Source organism: Mustela nigripes, chromosome 10, assembly GCF_022355385.1.
Source record: "Mustela nigripes isolate SB6536 chromosome 10, MUSNIG.SB6536, whole genome shotgun sequence".
NCBI lineage: Eukaryota > Metazoa > Chordata > Mammalia > Carnivora > Mustelidae > Mustela > Mustela nigripes.
In genome coordinates, this window is record NC_081566.1 from 5,266,248 (window position 1) to 5,283,311 (window position 17,064).

The 17,064-nt window shown below is 45.9% G+C and overlaps 1 protein-coding gene across 2 annotated transcripts in view; it reads right to left on the minus strand.

The window, feature by feature from the left end:
• The window catches only part of POU2F1 (POU class 2 homeobox 1), a 173,218-nt gene extending 156,956 nt beyond the window's left edge, over positions 1 to 16,262 (minus strand). For both annotated transcript variants that reach the window (XM_059412472.1, XM_059412471.1), the window contains exon 1: positions 16,167 to 16,262. In XM_059412472.1, the coding sequence (XP_059268455.1) occupies positions 16,167 to 16,227 (61 nt within the window). In that variant the 5' untranslated portion in view covers positions 16,228 to 16,262. The remainder of the gene's footprint in view (positions 1 to 16,166) is intronic.
• Between the last annotated feature and the right edge of the window lie 802 nt (positions 16,263 to 17,064).

A 17,064-nucleotide genomic window follows, 5' to 3' on the forward strand; every position in this document is an offset into this window, starting at 1 on the left:
CGTGCGCGTTCCCGGACACGCGCGGGTTCCCGGACACGTGCGCGTTCCCAGACACGGGCGGGTTCCCGGACACGCGCGCATTCCCGGACACGTGCGCGTTCCCGGACACGCGCGGGTTCCCAGACACGGGTGGGTTCCCGGACACGCGCGCATTCCCGGACACGTGCGCGTTCCCGGACACGCGCGGGTTCCCGGACACGTGCGCGTTCCCAGACACGGGTGGGTTCCCGGACACGCGCGCATTCCCGGACACGTGCGCGTTCCCGGACACGCGCGGGTTCCCGGACACGCGCGGGTTCCCGGACACGTGCGCGTTCCCGGACACGCGCGGGTTCCCGGACACGCGCAGCCCGGGGACGGCCCGCGCTCTTCAGCTCCCCCGCAACACCCGTCGGGTCTGCGCAGTGCTCAGCCAAGGAAGCAGGGGGCTCTGCCCGCTTGCTCCGCGCTAAAACCAGCCGCCTCCGCGGCCAAATTACGGAGGTCAAACTGCAATAAAGCGCGAAGACTGTTAAGCGTTGGTGCGGCTTCTCGGGTGAGGCTTTTGTCTTTGCTTCATCTCATTAGGGAGCTGATACAGGTCAGTGTTTAAGATGCTGTTTGGTGTAACAGATGTAAAATTAATTCTGTAGAAGCAGGAAACAAGTAATAAACACATCCTTGTTAAGCGCCAAAAACATAGGAAGCCCGTGTTAAACGTCATGGATAAAATGCAGTCCTTAACCTCACAGAGCTCAGGCTATTCCGAAAAAAGGAAACAAGTGCACCAATACTTTAAAGTGCTACCTTAGATGGCTGAATAGGATGTACAGAACCAGAGAAAAAGGACTCTGACTTGGACTCTGAAAGTCTGGGGAAAAGGGGAAGGCGATAAGGCAGCTGAAGAGTTCCCGGCCCGTGACCCAATTGCTTCTCTCATCCCTAAACTACTTCTCAATAGACAGGTAAGAATTATTAGAAGGAATAAAGGGAAGGTATTCATGAAAAGAGTATTTAAATTATAAATTTTCAGGAAAATCACAAATATTCTGAAAGGCTGGAATCAGTGCAATACAGCAAAAACAACAACAAAACCTCATTGTTTTACATCTGAAAAATATACAGAAATAAATTTTTAGAAGATGCCCAACATACGGTGAAAGTATGAAAATGAAAATATGTTGATAGATATTTCCATCTATCAACATAGCAAAAATTTAAAAGAGCTTGTGGGGGAAACTGATACTATTAAATACTGCAGATAAAATTCATACTGTAGGTAAAAATACACAAGGGCAACATATCCAAAATTTTTAAAGCTGTAATTTTTTTAATCCTATAATTCTTATTCCTAAGAATTTATATTTTAAAAAAAAATTATAGGGATGCCTGGCTGGCTCAGTGGGTGGAACATGCACCTCAAACTTGAGGCTGTGAGCTTGAGCACCATGTTGGGTATAGAGAATATTTAAAATCTTAAAAAAAAAAAAATCACTATAGATGGATGCTTATAACTATGGGAAAAAAACCTAACATCAAAAGAGATCAAGTAAATTGGCTGGTCCACCTATACAGTAAAACACTGTGTAACCACTGAAAGAGGATGACGTAAGATGTGGAAGGCTATTTATTAACAACTGTTAGATTAAAAAAAGGCCGGGGCACCTCTGTGGCTCAGTCGGTTGACCATTCAACTCTTGGTTTAGGCTCCGGTTGTGATCTGAGATCGTGGGATGGAGCCCCAAGTGTCAGGGCTCCCTATTCAGCGGGTCGTCTTCTCTCTCTTCCTCTAACAACCTATCCCCACCCCCTGCCCTGGTCTCTCTCAAATAAATAAACTCTTTAGGGAAAAGAAGGGCAGGTTCTGTTAGTTTTGAAGAACTGAAACCTGCAGCCATGTCAGTATTTTCCAGTTTTATAAGACAAGGTAGAAATTGCCCCTCTGCTGACTTCACTGGGCCTCTCTGTTCAACTTAAGAATCACCCTTTGAGGGGTACCTGGGTGGCTCAGTGAGTTAAGCCTCTGCCTTCAGCTCAGGTCATGATCTCAGGGTCCTGGGATCCAGCCACCAGGGAGCCTGCTTCCCCCTCTCTCTCTGCCTGCCTCTCTGCCTACTTGTGTTTTCTCTCTCTCTGTCAAATAAATAAATAAAATAAAAGAATCACCCTTGATCAGCTATGGCCACACTGAGTCATAATTCAACCATTAATTTATCATTTGTTATTTATGCCCCTAGAAGTTATTCAACTAAATACACCTTAAAAAAAAAGTAAAGAAAAAAAAAGTTAGCCTTCATAACCCAAAGGTTATACCTAGCAAACAAACAAACAAACAAACAAAAACCCTGTTTATTTCACTGACCTGAACAAATCCTAAATAGGGAGGGAGGTTTGCAAAAATTTAAGAAAAGAGGAAGGCGTGGATTACATCACAGATGTACACTAGGATTCCTTTTCAAAATTATGCGCACATACGTGAGGGGTCAGGCACACCCAGGATGACGCTCTGTGCACCGGGGGTATGTGCACATACTCACGAGCACATTCCAGAAAGGGGCTCAATTAGTGACCCAGTATCCTACCGGTCCCTGTAGCATCACATCACTGAAAAGACAAGAGTCCAGCATCATGAGCCCGCCACGGCGCCTGACACCACCGTCTAAGTCCCTGAATTCACAACGTGACTTCTTACAGCAATACTCATTAAATTATTAATTTGTCCTCACAAGCTGTAATGATGTTTACACTATCTCTCAAAACATCAAAGGATTTTCACCAATTCCTTTCTAGCTGACTGGCATGGTGTACGAGTGTGTACGTATCAATCTCCCTGAAGAGCATTCTTGGCTGACTGCGTGAGAAAGCACCAGGAGAGTGGGGGTAGTGGCTCTCAGCAAGGCAGTGGAAAGAAAATGCTTCAGACACAAATAGCATAACTACTCAGGGTGACACTGGGCAAGACTAAACAAGGTATATGCGACTGAGAACACCAGTACTATGAAATGACTGACTTCTCAGAAACAATAATCAACGGCCGCATTTCCTCAAATGAAAGCTACACCACTGGTCCGACAGCAGCTTGGTACGGGGTAAAGGGAGGGTAGGAGGGATGGTAGACAAGTGCATGCAACTTACCTGTACATCAACTTTAAGTCACAACTCATTAAACATTAAAATATTTTATTTATTTACTTATTTATATTTTCTTCCAAGATTTTATTTAAGTTCAAGTTAGTTAACATGTAATGTAGTTTTAGTTTCAGGAGTAGAATTTAGTGGTTCACCACTTACCTACAATACCCAGCGCACATCACAAGTGCCCTCCCTGAAAGGGGAACCCTCCTACACTGTGGGTGGGAATGCAAGCTGGTGCAGCCACTCTGGAAAACAGCACAAGGCTCCTCAAAACGTTGAAAATAGAGCTACCCTACAACCCAGCAACTGCACTACTGGGTATTTACCCTAAAGATACAAATGTAGTGATCTGAAGGGGCACATGCACCCGAATTTTTATAGCAGCAATGTCCACAATAGCCAAACTATGGAAAGAACCTAGATGTCCATCAACAGATGAACGGATAAAAACGTGGTGTCGATACACAATGGAATACTATGCAGCCATCAGTTGTCCATCTCTCCAAACAGCAAGACAGAGATGAATATATAGCTGGCGCTGGAACACACAACTGTGTAAGTGCACTAAGGATAAACTCAAAAATAACAGTTGCTGTATACTTCGTCATCCAAGTGCCTTGAGACAGAATTTAATGGTTAAGAGCATGATAATTCTCTTAACTGCCTACCGCCCAATCAAAACTGGTCAGAGACCTAGTGCGCCACGGAGCCTCCTCCGAACACAGTTTTCTCACATGGAAGAGGAGCAGGACAAGTGCACACACCTCGCGGGCCACTGGAAAGAGTAATGTAAAAGCGCACATGAAGCACTCTGTAATGGCACAAACACTCGGTAAATGTTCTTTGTTACAGTCACTGGGAATTAATACACTTGCTGGAGGGTATGAAAATCTCTTCCACAGATTGTGCCTGTGTATCTGGCCATTAAAAAGGACAAAGATCATAAAAAAACAGCCTTCTAATAAAATCATCTTCAGCTAAATCTTACTCTTTCCGGATCAGACAGAACAAACTTGAGTTCCTTGACAGTGCTGTGTTTTCACCAGTTTCAAGAGTAACTTATGAACATTTGCAATCCGACTTCCTACTGGCCTTGGACTGATTAACTTTCATTCATCCCTGGTGTCTCAGTGTAAACATCACTTCCTTAGGGAGTCCTTCCCAAATCCTCTCGTCCAGATGAGGTGTCCCATAAGGTATCTTTTGCTTATGGCCGTATCTTCCTCAGAGCACTCTGGATTTCCCATGTTTTACTCAGTTAAGTAAGAACAGCATTATTTAATGTAGGACTTACCCAACAGATTGTGTAAGCTTTGAAGGCTAAAGCTGTATCCATCTTACTCACTATTTTGTTTCTAATCGTTGGGTGCATAGCAAGGAATAAAAGACACTCTATAAATATTTACTGAATTAAGTGAATGCAGAAGGACCAGTCGGGTTGGTTAGTAAGAATCCAATTCATGCTCACATTGAAAGACTACTGCAGTTCCTGAGAAGCGCTGTCCTTGTTCATTCACATTCTAATAATATATTTCAAGTTTAAAATCTAAATACCACCTTTCTGGACTACCTATCTCAAATGATTGAGCTCTATTGCGAAGACAGGATCAAGTCTATCATGCTCTGTAATCTTTTTTTGTTTGGAGGTTTTTTGTTTGTTGTTTGTTTTCTAATATAAATTCAATTAGCCAACTTACACTAGGACCATTAGTTTCAGATGTGGTGTTCAATAATTTATCAGTCTATTTTTTTTTAAGGTTTTATTTATTTGAGAGACAGAAAGAGAGAACACAAGCTAGAGAAAGAGGTTGAGGGAGAAGCAGACCCCTACCAAGCAGGAAGCCCAATGAGGGGTGGAATCCCAGGACCCTGGGAGCATGACCTGAGCTGAAGGTAGAATCTTAACGACTGAGCCCCCCAGGCATCCCTATCAGTCAGTCTATGTTCTTAATATACTTATTAAAATGGTATTTAGATGAAAGCCAAACTACTTAAAATATCTGTGTTTACTGGCCTTCACCCAAAACACAGTACTGAAGAATTCCATAGCTTAAAAGGAAAGAAGTAGGGGTGCCTGGGTGGCTCAGTTGGTTAAGCGACTGCCTTTGGCTCAGGCCATGATCCTGGAGTTCCAGGATTGAGTCCCACATCCGGCTCCCTGCTTGGTAGGGAGTCTGCTTCTCCAGCTAACCTCTCTCATGCTCTCTCATTCTCTCTCTCTCAAATAAATAAATAAAATCTTTAAAAAAAAAAAAAAAAAGAAAAAGGAAAGAAGTATGAAAACAACCCATAGTTTATCAATGAGAATCCTATGGGCCTGAAAAGTTAAGCATCAGAAAGCTACACAGTCCAGGGCACCTGGGTGGCTCAGTGGGTTAAGCCTCTGCCTTCAGCTCAGGTCATGATCTCAGGGTCCTGGGATCGAGGCCCGCATCAGGCTCTCTACTCAGCGGGAAGCCTGCTTCCCCCCCTCTCTCTGCCTGCCTCTCTGCCTACTTGTGATATCTGTCAAATAAATAAATAAAATCTTAAAAAAAGAAAAGAAAAGAAAGCTACATAGTGCTACAAGCAGAATAAGGACCTGGGTGTTTTGTTAATGTTTTTAATTTTGGTATTGAAAGAGGACTTCAACTTCCTCCATTTTTTTTTTTTTTAGATCTTATTTATTTGAGAGAGACGCAGAGAGAGCGTGTGCAAGCAGGGAGGAGAGGGAGAGGCCCCTGCTGACTTGGGGCTTGATCCCAGGACCCTGGGATCATGACCTGAGCCCAAGGCAGCAGCTTAACGGACTGAGCCACCCAGGGGCCCCAGACCTAGGTTTCCTAGTTCTGTGTATCTTTCCATTATAGAGCCTTTTTGGTACATTAAGAACCACTGCTCAAAACAGTCTAAGCAAGTCTTGAAATGCAACTACCCTAATTTAAATCACCCTACTCATTCAATGCTCCTGAATCATTTGTAAAGCTTTCTGAAACTAGGGATGGCCAGATCACAACTGCGTTAGAAACTCTGGAGTAAGGCCTCAGCCTTCGCATGTTGAGAAAGTTCCAATGGTGATTCTTAATCCCAGCAAAGACTGAGAACCCCTAATTTAATCCATCAAGCATTATCTGCTAAATGTCTTCTCTGTCCCTTGCAATGTGTTCTTGCTTTCAAGGCTCTTAGAGGAGACAAGATTTACTTACATAACTCAATTACAGAAGAAAATAAGACTGTGTATAATGAAGTGCTGAATTAGCTAAACGAACACAAATTAAGTGTTAAAGTCAGAGAAACTAGGACAGTAGCTCGGACTTGAGAGATCAGCTATTTTTGGAGACAGAATAGCCGACAGGTCCTTCATGATAAACAAGGGCAACAGCTTTCGGACAGTGTGCTCAGCAAGTCCTCAAGGGTCCCGTGGAAGTGTCTTCAGGGCCACGACCGGGAAGACGGAGGGTGCTTCTCCCTGCCCGACGGCTGTTTCAGTCACAATAAGCATCTGCCTAAAATTCATTTTAAAAAGAACTCAAAAGAACTCCAATGACTTTTAAAAGTGTGAAAACTCTTTCACTTACAAATATGAAGAAAAGGGGAAAAAAATACCAGTGAAGTAACATGTCTGGAAGTCACAAAGCTGATTAGTGACCTAGATAGAACCAGGTCTCTCAACCCAGACGTCTACCACACCACACAGACACTCCGCAGGGCCCGTGCGCGCAGAGCTGCTCACAGAGCACCCAGGTGCCGGCGTGACCGGAGCAGCAGGTTTACTTCTTCTTCTTTTTTTAAGATTTTATTTATTTATTTATCTGAAAGAGAGAGAGAGAACAAGCAGTGGCGGGGGCGGCGGGGAGAGGTAGGCAGAGGGCGAGGGAGAAGCAGCCTCCCCTGACGTGGGGCTCATCCTGGGATCAGGACCTGATCAGAACCTGAGCCGGAGGCAGACGCTAAACCGACTGGGCCACCCAGAAGCCCTGGTGCGTTTCCTTTCAAGCTGGGACGGGGCTGTGGAGCAGGATGGGGAGGGGCTGGGGAGGGAGGATGAGAAAGAGCCCAGACAAGCATCAGAGTAAAATACTGCCACCCTCCCTGAACAGCTCTTCGGCACCAAATTTTAGGTAGATTTTTTTTTAAAAAACTGAAACCTGCCACAGAAACAGTGTTTTGTGGTGGGCCTGTCTAAGGGGACTTCCTGGGTGGAACTGTTGAGTCACGCTCTGTAAGGAAGTAGCCGAAGACAGGAATGGACAGGCATGGACGGGGCTAGACAACAGACACCTCGAGAGTTCACGTTCGCTGCAAGGGCAGCGCCTCCGCTGGTCAAACCCGCCGCAGGCCCCGGGCAGTGTCCTCCTCTCCCGAGGCGCGGCCGCTCACGGACCCCGACCACCCGCAGGAAGGGCCCACAGAATTGTTCTGAAGCTGAAGCTTCTCCTTCTCTACAGCAGCACAAGTAATAAAATTGCTGATTTTACCCGTGCGCTCCTGTAAGAAAAACTATGACAGTATTTAAAAATGCTTCTGCCATCAGTTTGTGACTCCCCACAGCATCGCTCTGGCACTGGGGTTGTCACCATCCTGCTGTCGGGGAAACCAGCACAGAGTCAGTGGCAAAGTCGGAACGAGAGGTCTGGAATTTACGAGGCTCAGACTCCGTGCTCAGTCGGAGTGGCCTAAGCACAGATCTCCATCCTAATATGTGTATGTTTATCACACACAGAGTTCAGCAGAATGGTTTTGACCGTCACAATGAATCTGTAACCTAATACTGTCCACCCAATCATGTCTCAAATAACATTTCCAAAACTGAATTCACTGCCCATTCTCCAAATGGCTCCCTCTTCCCACCTCCCCACTTCTGTTTATTTGGCACTGCTCTTGGTAATCTTAAGCTCAAAACCTTAGCATCCCCCTTGACTCTAATTGGCTGCTAAACACTTAAAATTAAGGGCTTTGATCATGGCCAGTCCAGAACAACCAAAAAAACTCAATGGCTCCCTACTGCGCAGCAGCAGAAATCCAGACTCCCACACCACCAACGCCGAGCCCTCAGAGCTCTCCCGCACGCACGGAGTCCCAAACCAGCTCCCACCACTCCGCACCGCACAGACTCAGCAGTAAATGACCTGCAAGTCCTGCTGTTCCCTAAACACTTCGTACTTACCGAGCACATGACCTTGTGAAAGGTACTTAATCTATGCTTTATTTTACTCAACTATAAAATGGGCATAATAATACTTGCCTGAAAGGACCAACTGAGGTAATGAAAATGAGAGCTGCTATAAACTTTAAAGTACTATAAAAATACAGACATTATCATTATGTCATGGTGATGGTAATTTCGTTTTATTTACACCTGACTTGCTCCAGAAAGGATATAAAGGCAGCCCACATGAAACACAAAATAACAAGCATTTAAAGATGGAAGCAATAAAAGAAATGTAAAACAAAAGTTAACGACACAAAGTGGAACTGGGAATGAGGAGGCTAAGAAAAACGCATTCCAGAATTACCCATCTCACCCTTCAGGTTAATAACTTGGTCTAAACACTGTAGTTGATTAAAAGGAAACTATGTCACTTAGATAATCCACTGTGCAGAAGACTAAAAACAAAACCACTGCTCAGAAATAAAACAGTTCCTCATATAAAGACCTGGCAAGAATTTCTTCCCACGGTCCTTATTCTGTGTGATCACCTGGACACATCCTCAACATATTTATCGTGGATTCTCTATTTTATAATATCATTATTTGACTGAAAGCCTGTCAAGGTCAGGTAACTGTCCTGTTTGTACCTCTAACAGTGCTGAAAGCAATTTTTAAATACTGGTTTCCACAGATGGTCTCTGCTTCCTATTTCCAACCATCTGCACACCACCATATTACTCCTAAAAAATCACTTCTATCACAGGATTCCTTACTCCTACAACCTCCAAAGGCCTCCCTGCACATAGAACAAATGCCTCATTCTTCATCTACGATCCTGTTTCCCCAGCAATGCGCTTCCCTGTCTTCTCATTCTTCCAAATTCTTTTTGCTTTTCTTAACTCAGCTTTAAGACTCCTCTTCTCCTTCAAGTCTCCTCTGACTGGCAGCAGTGTGGTAGAGGGAGGACTGGGGGTGTGGGGAGGAGGAGCCTAGGAAGTCAGAAGCCTGGTGTTCTGATGCCTAACAGGTAAGACTGTGGGCAAGACACGAACCCGAACCCACGGTGAGAGCACTTCCTCATCTGCAAAGGCTTTAGGACAGATGGTATCTACATTACCTTCCAGCCATAACGGCTCTAGGATGCTCTGGTGCCTACAAATTTGGACACACCCTGATCTCTACTCTGATCATTATTATCTGCTACATATTTTAATATATAATTACACACACTGTTTTTTAACTTTCTCTGCAAAGAAAACATACCAACTCCTCCACAACAGAGTCTTCCATTTCCCTGATTATCCCCAAAGACAACTGGCATAAGACCAGATACATAGCAGATACATGTCGTAAGCAATGAAATAACTGTTTTAAGACTGATTAGAATACACTTTCTTGCTGCAGTATGAATCAGCAAAAAAACAAAAACAACTTTTTTTTCATTAAGCACACCATTAAAATAAGTGTACTAAAACAAGAAAACAGGTGAGTCACTTTTCTCTAAAAAAGTATATTCAGTCCATAAGTTACAAAGCCAGTCAGTACAACTCCATTATTTGAGGTGACCACGTTAAACAAAAAACAAATGTTCATTTCCCAGCCATAAATGCTTATATCTTGTATTGTAAACTTCTACTGCGAAGAGAAAGTTGACTAGTCAAAAAAAAACACAAAAAAAACCACCCATAATTTTTATTTTACTGATTGAACTTTATATACTATTGTTATGATTCCAACATAAAAACCAATGAAGTTACGGAGAATTAGGAAATAAATCATGTGACAAATTAAACTGTACTTGCAATGACTTTCAAGGTTGCAGACTAAGTAAAACTACTAACAGTACTCACACTGAGCTTATTGTAGTTCTTCTCACATTGTCTTTTTTTTTTCTTTTAATAAATATTATATACCCTTTTCTGGATGAATACCTAGTTTTATGGACAGTACTTTAAAAAAATCTGATAAATCTAAAGGTTTACTGATTCTTCTTTTGTTCATTAATAGTCTTGTCAGCAAATCTAGGCAACAGTGAAAACCTGAGTGTTTGCTTAATTGGAAAACAAAAAACAAGGAAGCTCTATCAGCCATGGAACACATTTGATAACCTATCAAATGCTCAGTAACACCCTCTAGTAAAGACACACCGAACTGTATAAACTACATGCACACCGTGTAAGGAGCTTCTTTAAATCAGAGTACCTGAAACTTAAGATAATTCTCATATTCCAAATTCTAAATATGTGGTAAATGGTTCAGAAAGTCACTCATACTATTTTTTCCCCACTGTTATTATTGCTGAAAGAGTTTATAAGGGTTCACAGCTAGTTTAGAACGTAGAAATATTTCAGTACAAAAAAAATAAAGAAAAGAAATATAGGAGGGAGGCTGGAAAGATGGCGGAGTAGATAGAAGCACCCTAAGCTCGCCTCCTTCCATGGACACAATTGGCTAACACTTACATCAGTGTAAATAACCTAAGAAGAAACGTAACTTCAGTTATTATCTTTATTCACAAAATGTGCAAAAATATTGAGCAAAAGATGGATAAGGAAACTGCTTTTCTCTACAATCTGTAATCATTACTTCTTTCAAGCCCGATCCCCTGCAAAGGATACTTATCTTATTTAAGCAATACAATACAAGAATTAAGCAAAATCCCTGCCCAAAGAGTTTCCTAAAAGAGAGGAGGAAGAGGACGAAAGAATTCATTCAGAAGGGATACAGAAACTCGAGGAAGAGAGATGTATGATAACTAAATCCATACTCTTAACATCGAACACTGATTTCCTTTAAGAAATAAGTAATAAGCATGTCGCCCAAGCATTTAACATTAAAAGAAGAAACAGAAACAAGAACATTAGTGACCTAAAAGGAGCATGTTTTGCCCATGACTTGTTCCGTTCAGGAAACAATTATTAAATAGTTCTAAACATAATCACTTCCATTGGGAAAACACATCCTGCTTAAAATTGTGCTTTCATAGTATTTACTAGTCACAAAAACTGTGTGATTGAACAAATAATGTGTATAAAAGCAAGTTAATGACAGCCATATACCAGTATTTTAAAAGAAAACTAATTTTAATAGTGCTTGAAAGACATATGCAAAGACTAAAGGGGTGGCTTTTCAACATAAAAACAAAACAAAACAACCGTTAATAATAAGATGGCATTCACTACTACGTATTTTTACAGTCTTCGTAAGTACAAAGCAAACACATTTCACTAAAGTGAGTGACCAGTTTTAAAAACTTAAACATACACACAGACACACACAAATAAATCCAAGATCAAATAATTTAGATTCAAGAAACTGCAAATATTTCCTTTTTAATGCAAAATACATATGAAAGATAACATTCAAATTTCTAGTTCTGTCATGTTAGAAGCACTGACCTAAAATATTCAAGGCTCCTTTAAACATCTTTGGTGGCTTGATAAGAGCAATTTATTTTATTTTTTTTTTAAAGATTTTATTTATTTATTTGACAGAGATCACAAGTAGGCAGAGAGGCAGGCAGAGAGAGAAAGAGAGAGAGGAGGAAGCAGGCTTCCTGCGGAGCAGAGAGCCCGATGCGGGGCTCGATCCCAGGACCCCGAGATCATGACCCGAGCCGAAGGCAGCAGCCCAAACCACTGAGCCACCCAGGCGCCCCGATAAGAGCAATTTAATATTCTGAGCCCTAAACTTATTCCAAAATCCAATAACCAGATGAATAACAGATTAACAATTACTTCAATCTAGGCAGCAATAAAAGACGCTTATTTCTTCTCCCTTATGCTGCTTATTGATGCAGAGAATAGAAATTTTAAAATATGGCAGAATAATACTATACAATTCAAACCTGAATAATAGTCACTGTTTGCTTCTCCTTGACTACTGGGATTTTTGACAATGACAGAATGAAAGGAATTCAAAATTAGTTTGGGAAAGATGTTAAAAATTACAGTTAACACCTTGGAAACAGAATGGTCCTTTCAGATATTAAAAACATTTGGTCAGCTGTCACATTAATTTTCAAGATCTAACCTCAAAAGTACCACTATAATTAATAGGTGGGGTAAGTTAAGAAGGAAGTGGCAGTGGATCTTCTGAAAACTTTTGAGAAACTGCCTGACAGATGCATAAGGGGTCAGAAAGGTTATAGACTAAAGCTTAACAGTGAATCTAAAATTCTGTATCAAGGTTGGAGCACTTAGGAATAAGGCACAGCATCCTACGACATTCTCAGAGCATTTGAATAAGTACTTTAAAACAAACTGGTAGAAACTATGATGAAAAAGGTCTAAAAGGAAAGTATTCTGTCAGAAATCACAGGTGGAATCATGACCTCACAACATAACAACTTTAAAAATCACCAGTCATTCAAAATAAATACACAACCTTATCCAAAAAGAAGTTCGATTTATTTTTTAAAAACTGTTTGCAAAGCACATGCTTTCTTACAAGTATCTACCTTACTGTAAACACTATAATTCCAACCTAAAAGATACAGAGCCTTCATGCTCATCAACTTTGCTTTACTCATTGAAATAGGTTCGAGGGCAAATGATCTCTCCTTTAGCCTGGCAGCTTCTTACTTGAGTTTGGGAGATCACAAAGAACCTCTCTAAAATAGCATTTATATTGATCTCTTCCATGATTATACTTCCTTAAAACCCCTGGTCTCCTTCTGAGAATTTGAAGAAATTAATTTTTACAATAGCATGGAATGCCAACCAAAATATAAGGCCAGTTAACAATACTGATCCTTTCCTCTATTACAAAAATTCAAACGGTGTAATTTTGTTTACAAAATGCAGCATACATTTTATCATCTTGGATAAAATATCTACAGCCTCGGTAGTGGTTAAATTGCAGCTATAAAGGAAATTGTCCTGAGATAAATGGTTTCCCTATGAGAAGGTTTCACTGCTACACTTCACCCCTGGACAATAAATCAAATTAACTGCACCTTGTCCTCTGTCCAATGACATCATCAGTTTGACCACATCTTGGGAATCGGGTGCAAAAACATATGCTATTTAAGGCATGAAATCATATTACTGCTTCTTGTCCATTTGACCTCGTGCTTCAGGTCTCCAAAACAGTCATTCACCTGGACATTCACATGAAAGCTACAGATTTTTTTTTCCTGCTACATTCAGGGCCTGCCTACTGAAGGTGAGAGAGGAAAAATGATGAGAACTGGTCATGTGAAATTGGCTTGCTGTTAGCCCATCAAATCTACAATTTTGTTACAAATTAAACTGAAGACTAATGTCTCCAAAAATATGTACCTAGCAACTGACCATAAAGTGCCTCATAATTTCAAAGGCTTAACACATCAGTGCTAAATAACACTTCTCTGGTACTTTATCAGCAGGGATAAAAAAAAAAAACCACCAGTGAGAAGCAACACTGTGTTTTTAAGAAACACACTAAAACTGTATAAAATAAAAAGGAAAGAAAACTTTACCAAGGGAAAGACTGAAAAATGGAAATTACTGTTTTTTCTACATAACAAAAGTCAGCCTGACTTTCTCAGACCAACTGTCCTAATTCCACATAAAACATAAAATCAATTTTGACAACTTAAAGATGGGTGGGTGTGCTGGGAGGAGAAGAAGTTCCAAGATCAGGGGAGACACAATGCCTATGTTTATTCTTCTATGTTCTCTCATTTAACTGAGACACAAACACTCAAAGAAAACACAAGCCTGCTTCTGTCTTTAGGGAGTGCTACATTAAAACAAGCAGGCCTTGACAGGGAGGGATAGCACAAAATTAGTATCAGCCCCATTTTAAATCAGAATGAAGAAGCTGAAAGGGAAATGCAGCACTGAGACATTCTGAAACTGCTGTTAATTGGAATTTCTAAAACACTTACTCTACAACTCCTAGGGAGAAGGGGGAAAAAAAGAGAGAGAGAAAGAAAACCATTGGTTTTACAAATACTGCAGCCCTTTACAAAGCCTGAAAGTGTTTAACTTAGAGGTAGAAGCCAAGGGGCAGGGGAGAACTATCACTAAAGTGATTTTATTTGTATTAAATCAGAATAGGCCCATTTCGTCTCTGAGAATGAGATTTTTTTTTTTTCCTTAGGCCTAATATTGCTGCAAACTCCAAGAAAGTCTTTTTAAGAGAAAACAAAACACGACAGAGTTGAAGCCAAGCTAGGAGCTGCTTCAGTGCCGGTGAAGGCCCCAGGAGGGCTGGTCCTGCCCGCGGAGGACGGGTCTGTGCATGGAAGTTGGAGGGGAAAGTCATTTTGGTTATTAGTAAATAAATCAGGCGGCAGAGAACGAGGCCTAGGCAACTGCTAGAGGAGCCAGGCCTAGCTCCCCCCTGCTCTCCCAGCACAGCCTGGGTTTGATCTCAGAGCCCCGTGGATTGCCAAGGAAAAAAAAAAAAAGAAGAATCATATCGAACCACAAAAGCACATGGGGCGAATGTAAAATATAAACACGGCGTTGGGCTGTGAGTGGCTGTTATTAAAGGTCTGAATTACTAAACATGAGAGGCGGGGAAAGCCAGGCGGCCATTTCAATAATATAAACCTCCCCGAATTAGACATTATTCAAATGAGCGAGGTTCGGCTCCGCAGAGCGAGCAGGACCCGGCACCCAGCAGGGAAGCAACCCCGCGGCCCCGCGGAGGGGGCCCCCCGCCCCCCGGCCCCCCAGCGGGAGAGGGGCGATCTGGAACGCTCCCAACTCGTCAGGCCGGCTCGGGGGCGGGCGCGGGAGGGCAGCCCTCCACAGCCGAGTTCTCGAGAGGCCTCCGGCGCTGCTGGGGCCTGGGAGCGAGGGCCCCCGGGCCCGTCGGTCGGGGTGCGGGGGCGCGGGACGGGCGGGGGCGCGGGACGGGCGGGGGCAGATGAAGACCAGACCACGCCGGGGACCTGCCACCAGCTCCCCGGAGAAGGCACGACCCACGAGGGCGCGGGGGCTTCTCCAGGACCTGCGGGCACCGCGGACCGACGGCCCGGAGCACATGCGGCTGCCCCGGAGGGCAACCCCCTCCGACGGGAACTTTCCACGAGGGCCGCCTTCCAGCCCTGTCCGCCGCGGAGGGGGCGAAGCGGACCCCGCGCGGGCTCCCCACCCCCGCCGCTCCCCAGGCCACCTCCCGGCGCCCACGACCGCTCGCCCCTACCCACCTAGAGCGCAGGCCTGGCTCCGGTCAGGCCGCCGCACGGGGGACCAGCGGGGCGCGGCCGAGGTGCCCGGGGCCGTGACCCCCGGGCGCAGCCCCGCTCGGACCCCCGGGCGGCGGCGGGGCGCGGGCGCCGGCTGGACGCTCTCCCCGGGCGCACCCCCAGGCCGCCCCCGCGCCGCTCCCGGGCCCTCTCCCGGGGCGGGGGGTGGGGGGGGCGGGACGCGCGCGGCTGTCCGGCCGCCGGGGTCCGCTCCGGCCGCGCCGCCTCCCCGGCATTGTGCTCTCCGCCACCTCCATCCCCCTCCACGCCCCCCCCACCCCGCGCCCGCCCGGCCCGGGTCGCCCGCCCGCGCCCCGCCGGCCCACGGCTATGAATATGTAAAATGTCTTTATTGTCCTCTCCCTGTGCCCCGGCCCCGCGGCCCCGCCGCGGACCCGCTCGGGTTCGGGCACCGCGGCGAGGAGGCGGCGGCGGCCGGCGGAGGAGGAGGGCCGGGGCGGGCGGGCGAGCCGCGGCGGCGGGGTGGGCCGGGGGCAGGAGGAGGGCGGTGGATCGCAGCCCCCTTTGCCCCTTGTCTTTCCCCTCCGCCTGGCCGCTCCGAGCCTCTTTCCCCCTCCGCTCGGCGCCCGGCGGGGGCTCCGTGCTCCCCGGCCCCCCATCTCCCCGCCGTTAATTATAATAATCCTGAGTACTAATAAATTATGCTAAGTCGCGGGGGGGGCAGCGGGAGCCGGGGTTGAGTATGAATATGAATATGTAAAATGCTGTAATGATTACCTGCTGCTGCTGCCGCCGCGGCTGAACTCTCATCTTGACTCGCTGCTCCTCCGTCCGCCATTTTGAATATTTTAACCAAAATCGCCCGGTCGATAAACCCTCCCTCGCTCCGGCTCCCCTCCCCCCTCCCGCCCTCCGTGCCTCCTCCCTCCTCTCCGCCCCCTCCCGCTCCTTCCTCTCCCCGGGCGCGCGCCAGGGGGCGCGCGAGGCCGTCCCCTTGGAGGAGCCCCACCCCTTCGGGCGCTCTGCGCACGCGCCTCTTGGCCGCCGTGGTTCTCCAGTAGCGAAAGCGCCCTCAACCTGCCAGTCACCCCTCCGCTGCATTTTTTTCCCCACTGGGCTCTGCACATGCGCAGCTTTCTCCACGCGCCTGAAACGCAGGCGGCGCATGCGTTACCTCTCCTGGGCTCCTTCTCGAAGCGTAACCTGTGTGGGACGTGGAGCGCTCGTCACTTCTCACAGTCCTCCCTCTCCTCCCGCCTCTCCGCTCTCCTAGCTCTACTCCGCCGGCCCCCAGTGGACAGTGGCATTTTTAAAGGAAGGGCAGGGGACACGGCGGCCGGGAGCGTGGAGGCGCGTGGAGGGCTCGCGGGCGGGCCACCCCCGCGTCCCCTCCGCCGCGCACTTTTTAAGGCTCTGGGCGCTGGAGGGCCGCGCACAACAAAGGAGGGGCCGCTCCCCCGCTAGGTAATTTCCGGCCCGCCGGGCAGGTAGGGGCGGAAGCGCCCGCCGCGGGGAGCCGGCCGGAGGCACCTGCTGAGCGCGGCGCGGGCGTCCCGCTTCAAATTTGAATCCTACCTAGTCCCCGCCCCCAAGTCGGCGAAGCTGGAGACGCGGCCGGGCCACCGCGAGGGGGCGTGTCTCGCGCGGGTCCGGATGAGCCCCGGGGTCTCCCGCT